This window comes from Bos grunniens, chromosome 19 (genome assembly GCF_055505025.1).
Source record: "Bos grunniens cultivar Pamir isolate PY7600 chromosome 19, Bosgru_T2T1.0, whole genome shotgun sequence".
Classification (NCBI taxonomy): Eukaryota; Metazoa; Chordata; class Mammalia; order Artiodactyla; family Bovidae; genus Bos; species Bos grunniens.
This window is the reverse complement of record NC_141183.1, coordinates 55,040,292-55,054,770: the sequence shown is the minus strand read 5'-3', so window position 1 is coordinate 55,054,770 and position 14,479 is coordinate 55,040,292. Positions and strand designations below refer to the sequence as shown.

Below are 14,479 nucleotides of genomic sequence, written 5' to 3'. Positions count from 1 at the left end.
GGCAGGGGAGTATTGATCAGGAGCCCTCTGTCCGTTCCCCCTCCCTTTTCTGGAGCACCTTCCTAGTTCTCTCTCCCTGGGGAAGTGACTGAACTCTGGGCCCAAGGTTTTCTGCAGCCCTCTGGCTGCCAGCACCCACGTGCCTTGCTGTCTGGACCCCATCGTCCTTCGCCCTCCCCTCCTCCAGCTCTGATGTCCTTCTGACATGTGTGTCGGGTGTGCTCTTGGGTTTGGATCCCTTCTCCATCCTGAGGGGTGGGGGGTGGGGGGAGGGGTGGTTAGAGTCTCCTTCCCCTCTGTGTGGGCATCAGAGACTCAAGGCAGAGCCCCTGGTGTTGCCCACTCACATGCCCAGGCTGCCCAGCTCACATGTAGCTAGGGAGGCCTGGAACCCTCACCTGGGGGGCCAAGGACCCTGTAGGGATGGAGAGCACTGCTGAAGGAAGCGATGTTTTATGCGGCTTGCTTCTCCCTAGAGGGGGCCAGCCAGCCTTTCTCAGACCTGGAGAACAGCAAGAATGTGTTGGGGTGCTTGGGGTGTTTGTGTCCTAAGGACAGCTGGAGTTCTAGAGAAGATGTTAGGAGCAGAGTTCTTTCGCCTTAGGTTCTGTACTGTGGGAGGAGGTTCTAGAGAGCTGGACCTCCACTCCTGGTTGGTCATCCTGCCAGACCCGGAGGCCTGAGCTGCAGGGAGGCCAGCGGGGTGGGATGTGGCCCTGGCGGGGGTGGCGTTCTAAAGGCAGTGGAGATGGGGGCTCATGGTGGGCGAGGGCTTCAGTCCCACCTATGCTCGGGCTGAGCTTCCGAAGGGGAGGGCTGTGATGGGGGAGGTAAGGAGGCACTGGGACCCTGGGAGCCGTGCCCTCCAGGGGACAGGTCCTCACCCAGCCACAGAAGCCCTTGTCCTGGCTGCCCAAGACCACAGGCAGGTCATCCAGGGTCTCAGGGCCTCCCTTTTGTCTTCTGTAAATGAGGGACTTGGGCTAGATGGTCCCTGGGTCTGATTGGAAGGGGAAGGTGGAGGCAAACAGTAGACCCAAGAGCAGAGGTTCACGTAGCGGGAGTGAGTGGGGGGGGCTTCCCCACAAGCCTGTCCCCCTGGCAGGGTGGTCCCCCACCAGGGCAGGGCCCTCAGCAGGAGTCCCCGGCTGCCCCGAGGGGGACCCCCCACCCCTGCTCATCTGCAGGTGGCAGCTCCAGTGGCCATGGGCCTGTCCGAGCAGGATATAAGGCATCCCAGGCCGGGAAGCTGGGCACAGTCTGCACCTCCCCAGGATTTCCCCTGAAGCCTGGAGATGTAGAAACCCTGTTCAAGGGGGTCACCACCAGCAAAGGTCAGGGCTCGAATTGGGACCCAGGTAGCCTGAGTCGTAACTGCCATACTTCCTCTTTCTAGCATCCATCCGTCCAGTACAATCAATCAAACCAGCCACGTGAAGCTTCTAAAATTTTAATTAAGTAAAATGAAAATTCAGTTCATCAGCCACACTAACCACATTTCATTTACTCAGCAGGCTAGTAGCTACTGTCTGTGCAGAATATAGAGCATCTAATGGGTGGGACGTCACTGTTCTTTCTCAGCCTAACGATGGGCAGAGGCAGGTGTTTCTTAACACCGACTGCCTCCTCTCCACCTGAGCTGGCGCTCTCCGTGAATCCCCCTCTCATCTGCCGCTGTCCCTGCTACTCTACCTGTGTGATCTGGGCTTGCCGCACGCCCTTCTAGCCTCACAGTTGGTGTTAAACGCCTGCCTCTGCCCACCATTAGGTTCCATGAAAATAAAAAAGAGATGTGCCCATCAAGAGGGCTAGACACTTCGGGTAGTTATTAGAGTGGGGAGCAATTCTCTTCCAGAAAGACTGAGTGATGGTGCACCCCTGGGGACGCGGCTCCTTCCCACGCCCAGATGTCTGCTGTGTGGTCCTGCCCCCGCCCTCCTGGATTGGCGTGGGGGCTGGAATTCTTACGATCCTGATCAGGGTCTCCCATTTCCTCACTTTTTTCCCCTCTGATTTCAGTTCGGTCTGTTAATTTCTGTTCTTTTTTCACTTTGCAGACTATTGCCAGTTTCACAAGACACAGTTTTTATCAGCTAGCTCTTAAGAGAGGCGTGACAGATTGGGGCTTGCTCCCATCGCTTGGAGAGAGGACAGGGTCCCGGCCAGGGCCACCTGGCTGCCACCAGTGCCCGCCGAGCACTGTCCCGGCTGCCTGTTGGCACAAACGTTCTTTTTCTCCTTCGTAATTCTTGGGAAGGACTCACGTCCCCAATGCTTCACTCGGTTTTTTAAAGTCAGCTTTGTTCCCCAGTTCCCTCCCAGTTTGCTTTTTGTCTGCACTGGGAGTCCCTCCCCACCGAGGCCGCTTGTCACCCTCCCAGTGCAGCAGGCCAGAGGGGAACTTCTCTCGAGCGGTGTAGAGCTTCCTCGAGGGAATCCAGGGAGAAGGCATCAGCTTACTTTAAACAATACTGGTGCATTTCATGGATGGGCTGTTCAGTGCTGGCCCACAGGGGTGGAGGATATGCGACCTGTCCACTGTATCCTGTGGTGGACAGTTCCAGAAGTGAACACACACGCACACAGATTGTTCTGTAAATACTAACGTGCACAATGTAATCTGGAAGAAAAATTGTACAAACATATCTGGGTGTCTTTGTCTTTTGGAGCCAGCCCCTCTGTGGTTGTTGCTATAATCATGCACACTTATCTCTGGGAAGGGGGCCGTGGAGGCACCCTGGTGAGGCCTCACCTTAGGCCCTGTGGGCACCGTCCACTCTGGGCCCTCTTTCCCAGCACCTCTGCCCCCACCTGGCTGCCCACTGGCCTTGCTTTCCCGGATGGGTATAGAGGGCTCATCCTGATCAGGTCAGGACCCCAAAGGGCTTCCTTTCCCTATGACCCTGATCATCCACTTCTCTGCTCTCTTGGATTAATGAGCTACGTACGGCTCAGTTGGCCCCTCAGGAATCACCCCTTGTTCATCCTCAGGGCTTGTGAGAAGTGACCTGCGTGCGTCTGTCAGATGCATTTGATGTAAACACAGCCATCTGTCTGAATGTCAGTGTTCCTGATGACTCAGTGATAAAGAACCCACCTGCCAATGCAGGAGACGTGGGTTTGACCCCTGGTTTGGGAAGATCCCCTGGAGAAGGCAATGGCAACCCACTCCGGTATTCTTGCCTGGAGAATCCCATGGACAGAGGAGCCTGGCGGGCCCCATGGGGTCGCAAAGAGTCAGACACGACTTAGCAACAAGCATGCACACACATCCTTTAGGCCCAACGTGTGCAGTTTGGCTCATCTCATTAAAGATGCTTGATGTCGTCATTGGTTAATTTCCTTTTATTTTCCCACAGACTTTTTCATAGATGCTATTTTTCAAAATCTGTATGGCTTTTTTTTTTCCTGCTTGTTTTGTTCTGCTGTGAATTGCTTTGCTTTAGTGAACTTATGCTAGTATACTTAGCTCACAGACGTTCAAGCCATTGTGAATTTTCCTCATCTCCATAAATAGTTCATCTGTGCTTCTCCCTAATGACATTTTATTTTTACCCCCATAAGCAACTAAGGTAGAAAAATAAAATGTTTACCATGGATGTGCTGTGTGCTGCCGTGTCTCAGCCTCACAGCACCCTGTTCGCACTCCGGGAGAGGTGACTGCACTAAGTAACCGGCCCCAGTGACAGCCTGGTGCGGCTTCTGAAGGCAGGTGCACTTGCCCTGGCAGTCTCTGCCCCCAGCCCTCCCTGCTTCCTCTTGTCTCCTACACTTGCTCGAGGCGGCCCTGTCCTTGAGTCACAGTGGAGCACAGGCGTGCAGCAGCTGTGTGGTCCACCCCGCCACCCCTTCCTTCCTCTGCCTTCGCCCCCATCCCCAAGGGAAAACACTGCTGAACATCTGGAGCCCCTGACATCTGTACACCAGATGTGTGTGAGCCCACACATGCACTGTGCACACCAGCCAACATGTGGTTTGCACGTGGCTTGCTTTCCAAATTCCCCTGTACAATGGAGGTCCGAGGAGGCACCTATGTTGCAGGATGTAAAGCTAGAAGATCTCATTTCCAGGTCCTACTTGCTACGCAGTAGCCACGCGACCTTGAGCAAGCGACCTAGCCATCTGAGCCCTCGACATTATAACACTGCCAAGGTTGTTAGAATTAAGTAGGATATTGTGTATATGTGAACATGCCTTGTCAACTGGTAACTGCTGTACGGCTGAAAGTTTAGAAATAGTGGGCGTTAGTGTTCTTATTCTGTCACTTGCCAGAATGGTTTTCGCTTCCTCGTCACCCCCGATGAAGCTGCCTGCTGGGGGATCTACTTATCAGTGAAAGAAATGATTGGGGATCCCCAAGAGAGTTACTGGGACTCCCTGCTTTACCCTTCCTCGTCCCTCCCTCCCCATTTACTGATCATCAGGCCCTGGATTAGGTACCAAACATCTAGACATGAATAAAATCCCTTCTCAGGATGCTCATGGTCCAGCTGAGGGAGAGAGAACCAGCAATCAAACCCACTGGCATCCTGGGACAGGTGCTTAGCTAGAGAGAGGGAGTCTTTTTCTGCTACAAGAGGACAAAACAGGCTGCTAGTCCTGCCTGGAGTGGCACCAGAACTGGGTCTTACCAAGTGAAATAAAATGAGATGGGTAAAGAAAAGAAGGGATTACCCCCCAGGCAGAGAAATGACTTCCTTAGACACTGAATCAAGTATTTTTTAAAAAGAAAACAGTATAATAATGGCCTTGACAAAATAAGAATTTGTTTTTTCTTTCCAATGTGGAAGAAACCTGGATGTCGCTCTGCAGTTTCAGGGATCTGAGTTTCTCTCATCTTTGTGTTCTTTTCTCTTCAACATAAGACTGCATCTCATAGTCTGAGGAGGCTGCCCAAGCTCCAGCCATTGCATACTTATCCCAGAAGAACACATCTCTTCCCTTTAATAACACCTCTTAGAAGTCATGTGTGGCACTCTGTGTAGATCCCTTTGGTCAGGCCTTAGTCATATGGCCAGATGTAGCTGCTGGGGAACCTCAGAAATGTCTGTCTTCCTGGTAACTATGTACCAGCTAAAAACAGGATTCTGGTATTAAGGAAGACGCATGAAATAGATATTAGGGGACACTTAGCAATCTCTGCCACAAACCTGAGAGAGGATACGGTGCAGGTCCTAGGGATTAAGAGCAGTTCAGTGTATGGGGTGCTTGCAAGAGCATCTTGGAGTGGGGGTAGGGGAGAGACAAAGTTAGAGAGGGAAGCAGGGCTGAGTGAGTGTTGTCAGGTTCCGGAATTCACAAATTTGATCCCCAAAACACATGAAAAGTCCTTAGGGTGAAGTCGCTCAGTCGTGTCCGACTCTGTGACCCCATGGACTGTAGCCCACCAGGCTCCTCAGTCCGTGGAATTTTCCAGGCAAGAGTACTGGAATGGGTTGCCATTTCCTTCTCCAGGGGATCTTCCCAACCCAGGGATCGAACCCGGGTCTCCCGCACTGCAGGCAGACGCTTTACCATCTGAGCCACCAGAAAAGTCCTTGGTGACTTTTAAGTCGAGGAATGATGTGATCATCTCCAAAGCGAGTCAGAAGTGGTTTGCAGGGGTAGAGGGGGCAGTGAGGAGCGTGTGCAGGAGCGTCAGAAGGATGCCCCCCTCTTTCTGCACTGCCCCGCCTCCTCTCTGGGTCTGTCCCTCTCCCCGGCCTCAGGTTGACTGTGGCCCTCTGGGGTCTTTCCGCTCTACTGGGAACAGCACTGCTTCATTCGGCCCCAACCACCAGAAAGTGTCTCAACCACAGTCTTGGCTACTGAAGTGGCCTCAGACTCGGGGCCCTTGGGACAGTCGGGAGGGTCAGGCCAGCACCCCAGGCTCCGTGCTCACACCTCCCTCCTAGGGCGATGGTCTGGGGACAGCCAGGTGGGACAGGTCCCAGGTGGGGAGACCCTGGGCTTCTGGTTCTGAAAGTGCCAGTTTGAGCTTCTGTATCCTCAGCAATGAACATTGGTTTCATCCCAGATGCTGATGAGGACTGGCTTCCTGGGGCACTGGCCTGAGAAGAATCACAAGGCCAGGTCTTAGCTCAGCAGAAAGGGGGCTGTGGTTGATTAGCGATGCCTGCGTGGTGGCCGGATCTGGGGCTCAGGCCTGCTCACTGCATATTTTGCCTTGCTTATTCTAGCCTAATGACGGTTCTCAGACGCTGGTTGATGGTTTTTTGGTCTCTCTGAAAGATGGTCATTCTGTTCCACATGGAGGGTATGGGTCTTAGGGTGGGGGCCATGGCTCACATTGATCCTGTTTCCTCTGGGGGAGAAGCTGCTGTTGTGCATCTTTGGCCAAGGCTCTGCGATGGACGCTGAGGTCAGATTGTCTGGTCTTTAGGCAAAGACCAAGGCTTAGGGGTCTTGTCTTATCCTGAGCTGAGGGCCATGGCTTGAATGTGGAAAGCGGAGGGAAGATAGCACAAGATCTCTCAAACCAGATGACCGGCGAAAGCAGCCTTGGCCATAGGAAAGGGGCTGCTTCCGCAACCAGCTCCCACCCAACCTGTCAGTTCTTTCCAGTTTACAAGATGTGGAAAGTGTTCAGAAATGCTGGCAGCTGCCCTGCCGAAGGCCTGGGGTCCTGCCTGGATGGGGCCCCTGGGCCTCAGGGAGTGACTCCAGGGACCTCTCGGCCACCCCTCGGCCAGCCCACCAGGTGGCCGACCGAGACCCTCGTGCTCAGCCCCTGCTCAGGAGACCGGCACTTGCACTCCCACAAGAAAACGTTCTGCTTTCTCTGCTCAAGTTCTTGGAGAGAAAGGAGCGAGCCTCCCTCCCAGCCTCTGTGACTTGGGGGAGGTGATTGCGGGGCCGCTATGGTGGAATCATAGGACCAGTGGCTAGGGATGCCCCCTCACGTGGACGTCAATTTAAAGTGAGGACTTTGCTCCTACTGAAGTTTGTAACGAGTCCCTTCCTCATTCCCGGCCCCAGAACCGCCCTCGAGGGGAGCTCTGGTGGACCATGTGGTGCCTCAGCTCTGCCGGTACCTCCTGGCTCGGCACTCCTGGCTGGCTTCAGATCAGAGCCCCGTCAGTGAGCGATGGCTGGTCCTCACTGGAGGGGACCTCTTCTTGAAATGCCAAAATGGAGGTTGGCTTCCCAGGTCCATTGATAAAAGAGTCCCGGGGCCCACAGCTCTGTGTTTCAGCACTGTGACTAGAGAGGCTCCGTTGAAAGGGGAAGACCCTCCCAACCCAGCAGCGGGCTCACATCTGCTCCACCGCCAGCCTTGAATCTGCACCGCCCTCCAGCCCCACCCTCATCTCTAGGATCGCCCCTTCACAGACCACAGACGGGACCCTCAGGCAGGCTCGAAGCCTCAAGCCAGCTCTCCCTGTGGTCCGCCCACTCCCATGCCACCCGGCCCGGTGCAGACTGGCGGCTTATCCCCTCATTTGGATATTAAGTCCAGGTCAGTCAGGACAGTGCAGCTGCTGCTTTAGAAGAAAATGGGGAAGTTAAAGTCAGCAGCATACCCGGATCCTGGCGTGAGCTGCGGGTGGGCCACCCTCCCACGCGGCCACCTGTGCTGGAGAATTAGAAGCGGACGCTCTTCCCGATGAGGAAAGCAGAGCGTGGTGCCTAACCGGCGCTTAATAAATGTTTGTAAAATCAATTGGAGCAGTCTGAATTGACAGGGATTGCGGATTTCACTTTTGATCAGGTTTCTGCGCCTCTTGAAACTCCCTCTGCACAAGTGAAGGGAAACGTGATTCGGTGTGCTGGGGCTAGAGCACCCTATTCTCCAAAGGGGAGTGAGTGGACCAAGTTCTTTCCCCCGGCTTGCTGTGGGAGGCCAGCCACCTCTGGGCCTTGATTTCCCCGTCTGTCCAACGGGATTACTGACCCCTGTCCTATCCCCTTCCTCAGGCTGCTGAGAGGGTCGCCGGCCGGGCACACGCTCCAGCTCTGGGAAGGGGGCGTGGCCCGGCCAATCCTGTGCGGGCGGCAGTGGGCGTGGCTTCATGCCGTTCTGCGCGGCGGAGACTGAGGTCCTGCGTGGAGCCCCCCAGACCTGTCTCCGCCAGCGGTGTCCTCACGCCCCTCTCACTCCTTCGAGGCCCCTGTACCATCAGGCTCACAGAGCCCCCAGTAAGCCCGCCAGCAGGAACATAATCACCTTTCTTCAAGCCCTTCAGTTTTAATTTCCATCAGCAAAAGCCAATGAAAGACTGCAGCTTAAAAAAACCCAAAACAACAGCAACAACAAATTACAGAGTGTGAGGTTGTGGGCAGACGGCAGTGCCAGGCCTGAGGGGTGGGCAGCTCGTGCCTCCAAGCCAGGGTGGCCAGGAGGGGCGCTGTCCCCTCCCCCCAGCCTGAAAAGGCAGCGCAGAGTCCTGCCTGGAGAACTTTGCCCTGAGTCCGCGTCCGCTTGGATCCCCTGCCCCTGAGAAGCCGCAACCAATGGTGTCACCACCTGCGCTCCTGCGCCTTCAGCTGGGGGTGTAACAGCAGAGGGCAGTCTGTGCGGTGGGCTAGACCGTGACATCAGGACCCACTCTGGGGGTCAGGAAGGGATCCTAAGCCCAGTGAGGAAGTCAGAGTCTGCAGGGGTGTCACACAAGTGGCCAGACGTATCCCTCTGGGGTCTGACTGGGCGGGGGCGCAGGAGGAGTAACTGCCTGGAAAGCTGTCGGGAAGGAGTACCATCTGGATGGGTTTTCAGGTACGAGTAGAAGTTTGCCAGGCAGGAGATGAAGGAAGGGTATTCCACATCAAGGGATCAGCAAGTGTAAGGGCACAAAAGCATTGCATGTCTTCTCCCCCTGCCTCCGTTGGGCAGATGCTATCCCATCATCTGGGCCAGAACAGCCAGACAACCGACCTTGGCATTGGAAAACTGATGCCGCTTCTTCCCAGACGCAGCAGCTCACGGGCAGACACTTTGTGGACCAAAGAGGCTGTCCCATGCTTCCCTTTGGCTGGTCCCTTTGGGGGCGTCTCTGGGTAGCACTGAGCTGGCCCAGTGGGCCCTGGGTTCTGGCTGCTCCAGGGTTGGCTTCCTGTGAGCTGAAGAGTGTCACCCAGATGCAGTCCCCGAGACGGGGACAGGACTGGGGGTGCCGACACCCGCAGAAGCCCTGCTGCCCGGCTCCGAGCCTGAGGAGGTGTTTTATGGCCCCAGGGCACCCCGGTTTTGCAGGGAAGGGCGTGGGGCCTGTCCTGTGGCTCTCTGTGGAGCAGGTTTAGGGCCTGTCCACACTTCTTTGTCTGTGCCAAGGGCACCAGCCTTGAGCACGTCAGGGTTCAGGTAAGGCTCAGGGCAGGAAGCGCTGTCTTCTCCTCCCCGCCCCTCTCCTGTTGGTTCCTCTTCTCCCCATCCATCCTTTTGCTCATTCAGCACATAGTCATTAGCACCTGCTGTACCACGGCCCTGCCTAGATGCTGGAGATAGTGATGAGCCAGAGACACCGCCCTGCTGGGTACAGCATGTGCTGGGGACAGAGGAACAAGCAGGGAGAACCCCCAGAGGCTGCCCTAGCTGAGCCCTTCCTAGAGGAGCCTGGGGGCACTGGACAAGTCCAGGCGGCATGACCGCCAGTCCAGCTGATGAGGGCAAGCTGAAGGGCTCCAGGGTCCTTGTCCCCGTCCCAGGGCTGTGACCAGCCAGGCCCTCCCTGGGGCCCTGCAAGCCCTCCTGCCGTCACATTACCCACCCAAATTAGAGCTTGTACTTCAGATGAGACGTATCCTTATCACTCACAAGCAAAGTATAAATATGATCTATTAAAGCCCTTCGGATGTGAAATGTCATGTAAATTAAGAGGATTTTAGAATAGGAAGGCTACGCTACTGTTATCACCGTGGGCAATAATAATAAAAATAGGAATAGAAGTTACTATTCCGCTTACTGAGAGCTCATCCAGTGACATAACGGGCCACTGGTGCCGCCATTCCACCGAATTTCTCAGCAGCCCTTCGAGGAGGTGGTTAACCGCGCTTGCAGAGGAGCAGAGTGAGGCTGAGGGGAGAGTTGCATAACTCGTCTCGGATGGCACAGTAGTGAGCCTGGGAGATGGGGTTTTTGCCACTTCGCTTTTAATCACATTGTGCATGGTTTCCTTTAACCTCTCCGGACCTGAGTCCTTCACTGAGGAACATCTTCCAGGAGGGCGGGGTGTTGCAGGGAGAGCTCACTGAGATACTTGGGGAAATCTTCTTGGCCATGGAAAGCGCCCCAGTGACAGGCGGTGTTCTTATCATCAGGGTTGTAATCATGTTCTCATCGGCTCGTCTACTTTTAAAGGTCAGGAGACAAAGGCACAGAGAAGGTTCTATCTGCACTTTACCCTTTGACCCAGGGCTGACGTGCGGTGGCAGGATCTGCAGGCTGATCGAAGTTTTAATGATTTTTCTGTGTGCTGTGCTGTGCTTAGTCCATGAGTCGTGTCCAATTCTTTGCGACCTCATGGTCTGTTGCCAGCCGGGCTCCTCTGTCCATGGGATTCTCCAGGCAAGAATACTGGAGTGGGTTGCCTTTCCCTTCTCCAGGGGATCTTCCCAACCCAGGAATCAAACCCAGGTCTCCTGCATTGCAGGCAGATTCTTTACCAATTGAGCCACCAGGGGAGCCCAAGAATAGTGGAGTGGGTGGGCTGTCCCTTCTCCAGGGGATCTTCCTGACCCAGGAGTGAAATCGGGGTATCCTGAATTGCAGGTGGATTCTTTACCAGCTGACCTACTAGTTTCTGTCCAGGTTGGTAAATAGTGGCTGCCTGGAGCCCCCAGAGTGCCTCCCATTCCCCCCACCTTTGGATCTCCCCCACAGCCCCCTGACCATCCGGTGGGCCACCAATTCAACACCTGAAACAGCCCATCTCAGGAGTCAAAAAGTGAAGGAGTCTGTGTTTACAGGGCTGGGAGCTTGAGGTCAGAGCTGTTAGTTTACCCACAGATGGTGGGCCCAACATGGAGCCTGGGGTCTTTCGGCAGAAAGTCTTGGGGTGCTCAGGACTCGAGCGTCTGCTGTCCTGGTCCACAGAAGTGGGTGCTGTCAGACTGGCATTTTCCTGCAAAAGTCCATAGACTGCAGCTAGGGAAACAAGCAAGTGAGGAGCCCCGGGGAGTTCAGGTGTTTAGATTTAAATGGCTCAGCGAGAGACCCAGTGGGGAGGATGCAAAACATCGACTCCTTAATCTGCAATTGGACCGCTGAACTTTGAGAAGTGCGAGAAGTCATCTGCACAGTGAGCTCTGGAAGGACCAGTGGTCGGGCAAGTGGCTTGTCCTGACACATGGGTGGTCATTGTGACAGTGACTCAAAAGCGGAAATGACAATTTTATGAGGAGTGAGCGGAGGGGTGGGGGAGGGAAGGAGAAACTCTCCAGATTGTTTGCTGATGTCTCCTCAGAAACTAAGGGTGAGACGCCTTCCCTTTGAAGGTCTTGATCTTGGTCTCGGTCTCAGACAGGCTGATGTTTGTCCTGGGGCAGCGAGAGCTGGCTTTGGCGTGGACTCCTGGTGGCCGTTCTCACCCTTGCGGCCCTGCTCCAGAGAGGGATGAACAGGGTATCCTCCCATGCCCAGCACAGGCAGAGCTGTTGTATCAGCCGTCCTGACGTTGGCCCTGCGGTCAGTGCTGCAGAGAAACCTTGCCTTGTCCACAAGGCCCAGATGGTCAGGCCAAAGCTGGAACTCTCGGGGGCCCAGAAAGAGAAGGATTTACCCCCTTTCAGACAGGGTCCTGTCTGAAAAAAATTTTGAAGGATCTGTGTCTTGGTATCATGTGCCCGGGCCTAGCTGGATGGGTTTTTTTTTAACTGAATTGAAATGGTGAGACCTTTGCGGTCTGAGTCAAGATCACAACCACAGAAAAACCTCCGTTCCCTTTCCTTTTGTGTCCTGGATCCTGGAGAAAAAGTTGGGGTGGGCACCTCCCGCACTCCACCATCTTGCTACACTGAGACTTCTGATAGCTGACCCCCTTTCCAAGCAGGATTTGACGTAGCCACACCCAGGTCTTGAGCTCAGCGGTGAGAAGACCATAGAGCGGTCACGCGCCTGGCTCCAAGCTGGTGGGTCCAGGGCCGATCCCCGCTTCTCCCTGGCAGAGTGGTCACAGCTCCCCTTTCACCTAAGACCCTGGTGGACAGTTTTCTCTCCGTTCCCGGGGAGTTGGTTTGTGGGCAGCCTGGTCCACAGCCGGGAGCCCCCTTTCCCGTCAGGCGCTAGTGACTAGAAGCTCTGTGAGAGTGGAACATACGTATGTGTAGTTCACTGCTGTGACCCCAGTGCTTAGAACAGTGCCCGGCATCTAGGTACTCAGTGATGTGAAGGTACTCAGTGAAAGTACTCAGTGGTAGGTAGGTACTTAGTGAAGGTACTCAGTGATATGTAGGTACTCAGGTAGGTGCTCAGTGAAGGTACTCAGTGATAAATAAGTACTCAGTGATAGGTACTCAGTGAAGGTACTTAGTGATAGGTAGGTACTCAGGTAGGTGCTCAGTGAAGGTTTATTGGGTGGATAAGGAGCTGAGAGCAGGGTGGGAGTTACAGAGGTCCGTCACGGAGGTCCCTGCACAAGTTCCAGCTGAGCAAGGGCTGTGTGGGCCCAGCTCTCTGTCAGGAGGCAGAAAGGCCCTTGGAGAAGAGTGCAGGGCCAGGGTCCCCAGGTAGAGCTTTCTACATCCTGCTTCCCCAGAAGAGCACCAGGACTCCAGCAAGCAGTGCCTAAAACCATGTTCTCCGATGCAGCCACATTTGGGGAAGCACTGGGAGTTTCTGTCGTCCACGCTGTGCCCAGACAGATGGTCTGGCTCTCTGGGGGTGGGGCCCCAACGTGAGAGGAAGAGGAGGCCCTGGGCAGATCTGAGTGCCTCCTGGAGACGTGGGATGTGCTGGGGAGGGGGCAGGGAGTGCTCGGAGCAAGCACAGTGCAGGAAAATTGTCCTTCCTAATGTACTGTTCGGGATGGAAGGACATTAGAAGAGAAGTTTGCAAAGATACCCATCACAACCACAGCCTGTTAGAGCCATAAGGAACCTCAGAATCCCCCATCCAAGATCACAGAAATAAGTAGGAACCAAGCCAAGAGAGTATCTTCTCAAACCAGGAAGGGGAGAGGATGCAAAGAAACAGGTCCATGACCACAGTGGAAGGGCAGTGGGGCTCTTCAGTGTTGACTGAAAGCCATGGACACCCCAAGGCTCCCTCTCAGTCAGGGATTCTCTGCCCCCACAGTGCATCAGAATGACCTGAAAAGACTTACAAAGATCAGGATAGAGACCCTCCTGGTTCTTGTGTGCTCAGGCTCCCTCAGCCAGGATAGAGACCCGCTGCTCTGAACGGAGACCCTGCTGGGGCTCTCGAAGGAGATGGTCACGAGGGTTAGAGCCCCTCATAGTCTCAGGAGGGCCTTCCCTTCTGCCAGGGCAGCGGGGAGACAGACTATGCAGATGTGAGCTGAGATCTGACCTTTTAAAAATTTTGAAAGCCTTTGAACCAAAGGTTCTCCCCCTTGGCTGCACCCAGGGGATCGCCTGGGAAGTATTTAAGGGTCTCCCTGTCTAGACTGAACCCTAAACAAGATGGATCAGAACCTCCTGGGGTGGGAGCCAGACCTCAGCATTTGTGAAGGCTCCCCAGGTGGTCAGTGACGGGGCGGCGTGAGGATGGGTCCACCAGACAGACCCCTTCACTGGTCACCGTGCTCCCAGCCCGCTCCTGTGGGCATCTGAGTTTGTGGCCCTGGGGTGCAGGGTCACGGGGGTGGAGGGGCAGTCGAGCCTGCAGGCAGCGTTGCCTGTCAGCTCAGTTTACCCAGAGCGGTGTATCCCTGCCCTGGTGCTCCTCCACTGCCTCTGGGCGTCTGACCATCATCAGCTGGTGCTCCACTAGAGTCTTCTGTAGGCAGAAGTGGGTGAGCGCCACAGAATAAAAGTAGGTATGGGTCATACAGTTCTCAAAAAAAAAAAAAAAACGAAAGTGCCATCGACTTCTGTTTTTCAATAAAACCTCACAGCTCCAGCCAGTCCAGAAAAAGCATCTCATTCTATGTCGATGGGATGGCAGCAGCTTTCCCTTAGATGGGTTGTTGACACCAGAGGTGCGGTGGGGCCAACCCCAGAGCCCCCTTTCCAGTGACAGAGGGATGTGGGTTTGTCACCCTCTTACAGGCTCAGGGAGGCTCGGAGGTGGAGGGACTTTAGAGGTCATCCAGCCTGACCTTCTTGCAGGAGAAAGGAGCTAGTTACTCTGGCACACGGAAGTGGAACATTGAGTTTGATGCCAACCCCAGTGATTCCTCTGTTATCCCACTGGTGGGGCAGAGGAACTGCAGACTGGTGAGATTGGGTCTTTGGGTCTGAATGACAGCTCCCAGGAGGTGTGGCACCTGCCCGTGCCTGGAGTTCCACCTTTGGTGCTTCATTCTTCCACACCCAAGCATCTTCTTTTTAAATGCAAGATTCTAGAACAGGAGAAACACAC

At 54.8% G+C, this 14,479-nt stretch overlaps 1 protein-coding gene across 32 annotated transcripts in view; it reads left to right on the top strand.

The window, feature by feature from the left end:
* The window catches only part of MSI2 (musashi RNA binding protein 2), a 406,318-nt gene that overhangs the window by 359,052 nt on the left and 32,787 nt on the right, over window positions 1–14,479 (top strand). For 2 of the 32 annotated variants that reach the window (XM_086360861.1, XM_086360856.1), the window contains one exon: window positions 2,058–3,599. The exons of 29 other annotated variants lie outside the window; for them this stretch is intronic. In XM_086360861.1, the coding sequence (XP_086216987.1) occupies window positions 2,058–2,104 (47 nt within the window). In that variant the 3' untranslated portion in view covers window positions 2,105–3,599. Of the gene's footprint in view, window positions 1–2,057; window positions 3,600–14,479 lie in introns of those variants that run through there. One more of the 32 variants, XM_086360862.1, reaches the window with a different exon arrangement.